The 11602-nt window shown below is 38.9% G+C and overlaps 1 protein-coding gene across 1 annotated transcript; it reads left to right on the plus strand.

Moving 5' to 3' along the window:
- Window positions 1-3057: 3057 nt before the first annotated feature.
- LOC124137200 (beta-porphyranase A-like) lies at window positions 3058-11031 on the plus strand. The gene is made up of 4 exons (XM_046503400.2): window positions 3058-3113; window positions 4051-4293; window positions 6887-7025; window positions 9492-11031. The coding sequence occupies exons 2-4, from the start codon at window positions 4054-4056 to the stop codon at window positions 10979-10981; spliced, it is 1869 nt and encodes a 622-aa protein (XP_046359356.2). The 5' UTR covers window positions 3058-3113; window positions 4051-4053; the 3' UTR covers window positions 10982-11031.
- The last annotated feature ends 571 nt before the right edge of the window (window positions 11032-11602 follow it).

An 11602-nucleotide genomic window follows, 5' to 3' on the forward strand; every position in this document is an offset into this window, starting at 1 on the left:
TAAGGTGGCATTGATTAAAGTGTATCATATATTTGTTATTGTGTTCCTAGGAGGTGATCTGATGGTAGGCCTGGTAACCCCGTGGGTGATACGGATCATGGAGATTCCCTTTATATTATAACCTTCCTGTGCTGATACCTTTAAGCTATTGATTGGAAGTAATGAGGGTGTTTCCTTGAGTGACATGTTTTCAGAAAATTGTAATCAAGCTTGATGCCATTGTTAGTACTAAAGGAAGACATTGGACTATTGCTATTACTATTATAGGTGTTATAGAGTGGTACACCAGCCAGAGAACTATACTTAGACGCAATGACTTCAAATTGCTGCTATTTATTTATTACAGATCTGATAAATCCTTCTATACACCCTACTTAGTGTCATTTCCCTTGTGGGGGTTTTATAATTTTTGTCGGTAGTTCTATAACTTTATAATAAGGGCATCTTCACGATCAACATTTATACCTCACGTACACAAAGTATTATCACATAACGGATTACAAAGCTTAATATAACATTAAAAGATTATAGTTTGTGCTGGTTATCAAATACCGTGTGCGAAACGTTTTAGCAAAGAATATAGAATAGCACATTACATCTCACTTTAATATGTTATCAACAGCTATAAACAATAAACAGCTTTTACATGTTACTGTCAGATATTCAGTAAATATAATAGGTTTCTTGTTCCTACCTATTTCTTAACCATCACTTATAACCTCGTCGGGGTTTACTTATCCAACATCGACCAAGAAGGATACGTCCTCTCACTTGGCCTCATCACACCCAATCTTGTGTCCTCCAACATGGACGAATTATAAATCTCAAACATTATATCCACAATTATCATTATTATGAATTAAACAAGACATGATGTTTAGCGAAATAAGTGTTTCTAAATTTCATTTCCTTACCATAATTGTTAGGTATAATCTCAAACATGCAAATATAGAGAGGAAAACTAGAATGAGGTTTCCATTGCATGCAAAAACAGAAGCAGTGCCATCCTCACCTGTTCTTGAAATACCCCCTAAACCTTCCCATTAAAAAACAAGTATCATGAACCATTGTGACTTTTGACGGGTGCCAGTTGAACTCACACATGCCCAATACAGTACAACTTTGAATGTCCTTTACCTCTATGTACCTTAATAATAAAGCTATAACCACTTCAAGTTTAATAATATCAATTCTTGTTTAAGAAAGCACATGCCTAAGGCAGTATAACTTTTAAACAGAAACGCCCTTGCCTCTAGCCAGAGAGTTACCATAATACTAAAGTGATAATCATTCCCTTCATCAGTGCCGGGTTGAGACAACACATTCCTAATGAAGTACGACTTTGAAACCGAAACATATATGTATGTATGCCTGTAGCTACGTGTACCTTACTAACACAATTATAAGCACTTTGGTTTTAGTAACATCACTTACGGAAACACATGCCCTATTCAGGATAACATTGAAATAGAAAGTCCCATGCTTCTAAATATCTTAATAACAAAGTTACAAGCACTTCAGGTTCAGTAACGTATCTTCCAGTTCGGGAAAACACATGCCCAATGCAGTAGCACTTTCAAACAAAAATCCCCTTGCTTTCAGATAGCTTAAAAACAAAGTCCCATTCCCCTAACTTATAAGGACTTCCGTTATAATAACGTTACTTCCGGTTTCGGGAAAATACATGCCAAATGCAGTACAAGAATGTAATGCAATTTTGCTGCAACCTCCGTAAGAAAGTTATAAGCTCTTCAGTTTTACGTTTCGTTTAATGCAATATACATCGGGGGAAAATGTAATCAGTGTTTCAGTTTCAAAGTCTCCCAAACGGGTCTCGAATATGTGACGGAAATCACCAGGAATATTGTGACAACTTATTCGGAACTGATGTAGAGTGGAAGATACGACACTGCTTGGACTTGAGTTCTGAGTTTACATAGAACTGTAGAAAACGATACTTTAAATGCACTCATGAGCTCCTCGAGTGGTTTAAGTGTTGAATACATAATATATATATATAATAATCATAATGATTTATTATATCCTGGAAATATTGTGTGAGAAGGTATTTTGAATTTGAATGGTATAAGCTTTTTTGTAATCATAATACATCTTATAATCACTTGTTTGTTGCAACATGCAAATTGATACCAATACAGTGAGTGAGTGAGTTGGGTTTAACGCCACTTTTTAACAGTATTCCAGTTATATCGCGGCGTGTCAGCTTAATGTGGGAGGTAAGCCCGAAGTGGTGCAGGTCTCAGACATTTACCACTTCGGTGAAACCCACGAGCACGGGTAAGGTGCTGACAAACCTAGAAGCATAACCGGGCCGAACCGGGATTCGAACCTACAATTATAGGTTTCTGGCGTGCCTAAGGGATCGCAACCTATGATGATGGTCAGAGGCAACTTGATGGATCGGGTGGTCAGGCTCGGGGACTTGGCTGATGGCTTGTAAACGTACCCTTGCAGCGGGATCGTTGCATATAGCATCAATGACTGGATTGTTCATATTCGATTATTTACAGGCTGGTGGAAGGTCTTTTTCGCACTGAGCTGATAATACATAATAACTATTAAGCAAGTCACCGAGCTGTCAAGCATAATAATAAGGCGCCATCAACAAGTACCGTAAGTCATTACACTTAAGTTGTATTGAAATGGACACTGGTCTTTCTCGCCTTGAGCTGATAATACACAATAGACATGCAATCAACCAAGTTTTCCCTTAGCAAGCGTTTGGATCATCGCTGAAATAACACATTTGAGAATTACAGCAATGGTTGTTTGTGGTCCGCGTAGGTATTTTGCAATATCTGTGACTTCCATGTGACAGGGAAATTATTATAAATAAAGACTGTGTGATACAATGTTAATGTATTAGGGTGATATAGTTATCTTTTGCATAACGTCTCGAGTGAGAGGGCGACATGCATTTATCTCAAGGCTATCCTGTCACCTGACCTACATACCAACGCATGTTCTTATCATAAGCAAACATTTATAGAACGGTAGTTCAGGGTCACCAATAATTTCCATGAAATCTAACCACATCTTACCACATAGACTCCAGCTCGTACTGTGCAGACCAGTCGAACTTGGAACGTCTTGTGAGTATGCCTTGTGTATGTTACATTCATGCCAGAGTGAATGATGTATGTCCATACATGGACTACTGGTTTTACAGACAGGAAATATAATATTACATCGCAGGTACTTTGGCGGGATATGGGGTTGGGTTAAAGAGGGAGTTTATACAGGTTTTGTATATTTCCAAATTTGATAACAGCAGCTGCGTTAATTCCATGGCGTGAATGAGGTGCGGGATACTGCAGGCTGGCGATGCAAGAAACGTAATGTGATACGTGCCGGTCTGACAGTGATTCGCTTTAGGGTAAAAAGTAGAATGCAGCGGCTGGGCAGGTTAGGAATACTGATGTAAATGGCTTTGGATGTCTGTCTTTCAAACACCGCAGTCCAACTTTGGGTCCAAAACACTTTCATTCGTTATACAAAAAATACAGCTGTGCAATGATAATCGAACCGCAATGGCCATGGAGCATCTTCGAAGCGTTAGGCATCCAACCTGCCTGTCCGAAGTCCCGATCAAGTCTCTCTCACATCATTTTTGTAATACATTATTATTGTAGAGGTAAGGTATTGTATAATATAACAAAGAATCGACATCTCTTTTTAATTAAAAAATACCAAAATGTTCAAATGGCGCCAACTACACGTGGTGTCAATGGATATAATCAATGTATTTTGTGTATGCTGTAAGGGACCAGTGTCCAACATCAAATGATTAACATCTCAGCTCATCTCAATAAACAGATCAGTGGAAACATTTACAACTACAGTGTCACGTACTTGATATGCACATATATTTTACTGTATGCATCATGCTGACTTGAATGATATTATACCACATATATCTATGTTAAGAGCCCGTTTTATTGTTAATAGTAAATATGTTTCGAAAATAAAATGAAACAAGGTAGCTGAATTGTAAATAAATAATTTCATTGAATGGAATATATGTTACAGAAAATGAAATGGACACAGGTCTTTTTCACTTTGAGTCTGACAGTAGGCGGTGTATACACTGACACTACTGTCACCATCAATCCTCAATGGCTGGCACAGGGAGGAAGCGCTCACTATGATAGTAATAGATGGAACAAGCACAATAACCTGGATCAAGCATTCCTCATTCCAAAATGTCGGAGCCTCCGGACTGATAGTGGACGCTGGGGTGACAGAGATTATAACGGTCGCCTCTTCCTAGATGTGAGACCTACTTCTGAATAATGCCAAATATTACTTGCAAATGAAAACTGTCACTAAAGAACTGTCGGAAATGCTAGAAAACTGCTTTTGTGGCTTTATTTAATAAATACGAGTCATAGAACTATAAAAAGAGCATATCTCAAAATAACGCGAATTGCCCTAATCTAGCCTGTCCTAACTGCCACTGTGATTACCCTTTAAATGTACTTTTACAGGTAAAATGATGATACACTTAGAAAATATTGTCTGTTGTCATGCATGTATAAAATGGCCTATAACCTGAATTTATTACCTAACACCTAACCCGAGGTGAAGTCCTCACACAGTCCCGTGCATTCTCCCAGGTGCAAATGTCACCGAGTTGGGGGTGGTCTCAGAATATTGCTGTTATTGTACTTAAATGACATGCGTTGATGAGGTAGCAATTAAGGATATGTACTGCATTATATTTGCTTGGAAACATGATGGACTAGTTAAGAGCTTTGAAACGGGATGAGTATTGAAGGTTGAGGTTTTGGAATCCAGAAGTATTTGTTGTTCTACAGATGGTTTCTTGGGGTAGCATTTATCGCCGCTGATGACGTATATGAATCTGTACTTTTGAATGTTGTGTTATGTCCCGTCACGAACCCTGTACATTTAGCCAAGATAGACACAACGGGGTTGAGCTCACAATGTCTGACTGCCGTACGTAAGACAACGTAACCGTGTTGTGCCGCCAGCACATATGTCTTGTACTTTACTGGTTTCTCATTCAGCCGAATTTCCTCCATGATCCTTATGATCTGAAGTCGACCAATGTCATATATTCCTGTATGGTCGCCTTCAGACTAATCATGGTTTGTGCGACAGTATCTGATTCCCGGACGTTATATTAACTGGCGTTATCCATGACAATCACACTGACGTTGTTTAAAATGGACAATAGCTGAAGTTCCAACCAGTCTATGAACACATCACCTCCTATAATTTCCTTATGAAAATCACCAGTTTTCTTTTCCGCCTCGAAAACTAGCACACATCTATCAATTAGCCCAATACCATGGGTTGCAGCGTGCAAAACAATGACACGATTACCTTTACCTGATGGTACCATGGGTGCTTTTTGTCCATCTGCCAATAGCCACATGTAGTCAGTGGAATGATTCACCAAGGTAAATTATCTGGACACCTTGACTGTGATTGTTATGAATGGTTCGGAGATAATGTGACCTCATAGACAGGATGAAATATTTTCCCCTGAAAAGTGCTCGGTCATCGCGACGCGCAGTGTATCGAAATCCCATCTCTTGGAGAGCAATAGTTAGTGCAGTCCGGGAAACATTAATTGTATCTTTAATTCCTCCCAAATTCTACTTCAAGTCAGGGTTACCTTCTGCTCATAAAGCTTGTACACTATACGCCTAATCACCCTGTATCAAAGCTGTCTAATATCCTTTTACGCCCCAGCCCTATACCTGTTTTGTATTCTTATCATACCGTAGTCTTGATGGTATGAATTGAAAACACCATAGCTTGGGCAGTTCGGTAATTCAACCTCTCTCAATTAATAAATGGTTTCCCATTATCTCTCTAAAGTGTAAAGAACTTGTATGCATTTCCAAGTACAGATTCCATAATTATGATGTACCTTGGTTATGGCTATGCAAGTGTAATGTAACATGCATCATGGGAGCAATGTTAACAACAAAAAACGCAGCGTCATTTTGTCATTTTAGAAGATGCACATCTAGATTTTTTTCAAAATGATTTTAGTGTGTTGAGCAGATGTTTTATGAAGACGACATTATTATCATTGTAACGGCGTCACGTGCGCATATTTCTATAGTCCGTTTCAGACTGCCATCGTTGGACTTATAAATGTGAGCTTCCTGTTTTCGTTCGAATTTGTCTCCTGTAAACTTGTCGATAGGACTCCTTGTGACTGAAATACTTCAAACCACAGGTGTGGCGATCGGTAGTTATTCCATATTTCAATAACAACAGTCTGTGAAAAATTATATATCTTTTTAACAAAAAAGCAGTTTTCTAGCATTTCCGACAGTGCTTTAGTATTGTTCAAGGAATTATTTGACATTATCAAATTGAAAAGCCAGTGATGGTGATAACGTAATGGTATATATTCAATAAAAACAAAGTTTCAACATACTTGGAGTCACTCTGCTATTTAGATTAAACTCAGATTCTTCAATATTAGAAAAAACAAATTCATTTATGTCTTAGGATTTCTCCAAAACCTGTTACGAAAAAGATATTTTAAGTTCTTAATGCACGTGTTGCTATATCTGTCAAGTGAACTGACAAGAATTGCGTAGGGAGAATAACAGGTCAAATATTGCCTAACAGAAATGAAAACAAATATCTAAAATGAGAAAATATTGAATTGCGAATTGTTCGTAATTAATTTCAAAACTTTGATAGTGTATTCTTCACCATTGACAATAACAGCGAACAATGTCACTTCTTGACGCCATATTATGGCAGCTATTCAGGCTGACAGTAAATGTCCGTGCAAATATGCATTGATAAATGTTCACAAAATGGCACCAAGTGGAAAACACCTTTACCAATCTAATAAGCATATATATTGTAGTGGCCAGAGGACCCAAACCGTAGTGGCTACCCTGACCCCAACTATCTGAAGAACGTCACCAAACAGAAGGAACTGTTCTCCAAGTACGTTGAGAACATCAACAGTGGTTATGAGAACGACATGATCATGATGGCGGAAGGTAAGATTGTTCGATATGATGGCACTGTAGCCATGGCGGAACCCAACATAAGTGGATAAGGCCAAAACAAACTAATCTAATGTTTACATCACCACCGTTTTATTCTGTTTGTTCGCTGGATTTTTGGTAGCAGCCATCACTTGGGTAATGCTGGATTCAATATTTGGGCCAACATCTTGATTGTCTATTGATTCCAATTGGTTTCCATTAATGCGACGAGAACCCACTGTTGGTTCATCGTCACTTGGCATGCAGAAGCCCAGTAGTGAACCAACGTCCCTTAAACCAAAATATCTTACTGCGAACTAGAACTTGCCTGATTGTAGAGATTTTGTTTACTGTTTGTCTGTTGTTTAACGTCGCAACATGACAGTGGTCTGTGAACAATCGCTACAATATATGGGAATACAATGTTAAAGACAGAATGCAATGTAAATAAATATCATCAGCCGAAAGTTTATACGTATCGCAGATATTGAAGAAAAGGATAAAAAATGTATGATGCATTAGTACTACTTTCTATCCTGCGGAGATTGGTCCCCAACAATCTGTGTAAGGATCAGCTTGTCAAGCTCTGTTGATTGCGTATCACTCTATCTCGACGGCGTAGATCGCTGCTCTTAATATCAGCCACTAGTTTATTTGGTTACAGGTCGCCGTCGAGGACCTGGGATTTCGCTAAGTGCCGCGTTAAGCAACGAACATGTATTACTCCTCATACGAGATTTGGAGATACGCGAGGACAATAACGTCTCTTTATTACTTCATGCTTGAGTTCGTGAGGTAATTTAACTGACTCAAACTTCAGCAACTGCTGGTAGAGAACGTCGATTATCCTTATCTACATTTTAGGGGAGCTTTGGGGAACAGTTACTTGAGGAAGTAGATCTGATGTATGGAGCTCATCCAACGTCGCTCCTTCTAGGCGACCTCAGTTGCAAATACCAAGTAGATTTGGTTTGGTCTATCACATCGATAACACTTTCCATCACATAAAATACTCACATCCTTGAGTATTTGATTTTTGGTGTCTCCCTATCCATTTCGTGACTCAAAATAATTTTAAAAGCAACCCTTCTCCAATATAGTAAAATGTTTATGTTGAAGTTAAAAGTATGATTCATTAACCTTAAAGTCTCCGTCGAGGACCTGGGATTTCGCCGAGTGCCGAATTAAACAGCAAACAATTACTACTCCTTATGAGACAATAATGTCTCTTTATTACTTCATGCGTAAATTAATCAGAGTTCCCGAGATAAAACTCAGTGAAACTTCAGCAACTGGCGTCAGAAAATGTCCCTTGCCCTCACGAACGTATTGGGGGAAACTCGGGAAATAGTTCACTGAGGACATAGATATGATATGTGGAGCTCAAAGAACAAATGGTGGTGGTATGCTTCACACCAAAACTAAACTGAAAAATATATACTGTTTTAGAGAAGATAACGCAGAGGCTAATAATTTGAATTAATATTATCAGTAATTGTATTCACATTATAACTAGAATAAAACTGTTTGTTTAGATATGACAAAACTAAATATTAGTATATAAACTGTCTATGCTGAAGCGATATCCATATATAATTAGCATGTATTTTATCTTCTAAAATCGACAAATCACTCGCTGAAAAGTTTGATTTTGTCCGTAGCCATTTTATCCAATTTCTCTAAGAAAAATCAGAAAAACAAAACTAAACATTGGTTCTGGTGCAATAATGTCAGGAAATGTCACCCAACCTGGGATGTCACAGATATCACGTCTTGTCAAGAGTCAAAGAAATATCATATTACCAACGGTTCCTTTGACACAGCTGTCTACGGTTCAGCCTAGTTCGTATAAGCCCATACTGTCCCTGTCCCTCATAAGTGTCCCACAACTATTCACAATTCCTCCTTGAAGATCCAGGTTAAAACTGCTCTTCAGCAACCATGTTGTCGTAAGGGGCAACTAACGGGATCGGGTGGTCGGGCTTGCTGACGTGGTTGATGCATGTCATCGTTTCCCAATTGCACAGGTCGCTGCTCATGATGTCAAACAGGATTGTCTGGGGCGCTACACAATACGAAAATATATAAACACAAAGTTATAATTCAATATTGATTATCAAGTTATTTATGTAAGGATATTGGATAAATGTTGGACAAAAACAAGCAATTTTACAAACCATTGTAATAGCCTAATGAAGCCACCTTCCATTAAGTACTTATATGTGACACAAAAATGATATCATACGTTTAATGTGTTTCCTGATAAACAAAATGAAAGCCAACCTGCTTTAAAATAGAGACTAAGATGACCATGACCTTGAACATGGCATATATTTCCTTTCTAAACCAGTCATTACATCATTATTTTATTTTCAATTTAAATTTTAATCATTCATATGTTTTCAAACTGTTTCATTTCAATTCATTTTTGCCAGAACATGTATTTGTTTAACAGTTTTACTCTTATGCTGTTGACAGCTCTGTTTTACCCGAGTTGGATAGACACGTCTGAACACGATGGTCATTTCCCAAACAATGTCGATGCTGCTGCAGAGTTCATGATGTTGATGGTGCAAGGAGTGTATGACTACACCAAAGGACAGATGATTCCACCCTACTTTGAGCCCATAAATGAACCGGATGGTAAACGGCATATCCTGAATTTCACGACTATTACCATTTTTCACAAATTAGTTGCAGAGAAACTCCATGCCAGATTTAACATCAAAGTTGCTGGTCCTACACTGACCGGACAAACAGGACATTCAGATATAAACGACTTTTTGTATTGGCACAATGTGGCAAATTTCATGGACGTCACTTTAGGCTACATCGACGTATTTTCTTTTCATGCATACAACTATCTCGTTGTTTCGGGGAAATTTCACAATTTTACTGGAATAAATGAAGCACGTCTGGTAGCATTTGTCGACCTGGTCGAAAATTATGCTTCTCAGAAGACCGGCAAGATTATCCCCCTTGTTATCAGTGAATATGGTCGCGGCGCCGTCATTGGACGTGATAAATTTGCTCCATCGCCTATAGTGGACTTTTCAACAATATACCAAGCCAATGCACACAGATTTACCCAACTAGGTCTCAGGGAATACATTGACAGAGCAGTGGTGTTTCTTTTAGCTAATGAAGAATGGCCAGGACGTTATAGTCTCAATTATTCACTTTTCACTCTTCAAGGAAAAGCAACACGTATTGTCGACGTCTACGAGTTTTGGTACAAATTCACGTCAGACTTCTCCTTCATGAGAACAACCAGCCAATATGATGGAGCGGAGCGAACGGTGTCGCCGTTGGCAATGTCCAGTCCATTGATTAACGAAACCGTCATTCTCTTGCATAGCTATTCTCGGATGTCACAGGCGGTCAAGTTAGTTTTTCAAGAGGACTGGATCACACCAACCACTGGAGAAGCTACTTGTATCACCATCAAGGACGACTGGTTCCCAGTCATCACCTTCAATGAACCCATCAACATCCAGAAATCTCAAGGAGTGGTTGAACTTCCTCCTGAAGCAACGTGTCAGTTTACATTCAAGATCCCTTCAAATAAACTGCCTTCAGTCACTGTCAACGAAACCACATTCTACGGCGTTGATATGCTTTTACCAATCAAGGGCAACGTCACTGTGACAGCAATAAATCTACCAAGTAGCCAATTTCACAGTGCAAGACTGAGAGTTTCAACCAGTTGGCCGATCAAAGAAACAAACAGTGTATCACATCTTACCTTTAACCTCCATCCCCTGGACTCTTTCTTTAAGCTGTATGATTCCGACAAGTTTACCAGCACCACCTATTGGCAAGTTTGGGAGTTTGTAGTCCCTACCTCCCTGTTTGCCACCGGGCCTAACCTGGTACAGGTTCACTTCTCCAAAAACATGACAGCGGGATATGTTTCTTCAGTAGCTCTTGTCGCAGCCAAGCTTGTCCCATCTGATTTGAAATCATGATAATGATAATAATTCTGACAAATTTCTCAAACTTTGATAATAAAAACATATTCCACCAATGTGTCTAATGTAAGTTTTGATATATTCTTCTCAGGTCATCAGACACGCAAGCACGCAAGCACGCACGCACGCACGCACGCACGCACGCACGCACGCACGTGGTCTGGTGTTTCTGGTCTGATCCATTCTATATACAGAACACCGTCCTGTAGGTGGACTATACCTGAGTCTGGTTTTTAACAACAAACGATGTTTTCAGAAAGTTTACTTTGAAAGATACGTGAAGCTGATAACTGACTCCGAAAATAAACCGCCCAGTATATAAGCAACGCATGACCATAATTTGGTTCTATGTCAGACACAAAATCATAAGAATTACGATGAACAGTCAAACAGTTATCAAATGAGCAAACTCACAGTTACCGTGTGAGCAACCCTGGTAAGATGCAGTTCTTATGAAGCACAGGTATAAAAAAACACTTTTGAGTACTTGATTCAGTATCGAAAAGTTCATCAGTATGTATGACGTGCATGTAACGGTCAGGATTTACCAGTCGGTTTTATAGTGCTATCCAACTGTGGTACCACAACACAGTTTTAAATGTATCCCCAACTCAGACA

This window comes from Haliotis rufescens, unplaced genomic scaffold (genome assembly GCF_023055435.1).
Source record: "Haliotis rufescens isolate VD_foot unplaced genomic scaffold, xgHalRufe1.0.p SCAF_5, whole genome shotgun sequence".
Taxonomy (NCBI): Eukaryota; Metazoa; Mollusca; class Gastropoda; order Lepetellida; family Haliotidae; genus Haliotis; species Haliotis rufescens.

Excerpts from the sequence above, each read along its gene's own strand:
- LOC124137200 (XM_046503400.2), top strand. The coding sequence starts at position 4,054 with ATGAAATGGACACAGGTCTTTTTCACTTTGAGTCTGACAGTAGGCGGT. Across the intron at positions 4,294-6,886 it reads ACGGTCGCCTCTTCCTAGAT|TGGCCAGAGGACCCAAACCG; the intron begins GTGAGACCTACT and ends TATATATTGTAG. Across the intron at positions 7,026-9,491 it reads CATGATCATGATGGCGGAAG|CTCTGTTTTACCCGAGTTGG; the intron begins GTAAGATTGTTC and ends TGCTGTTGACAG.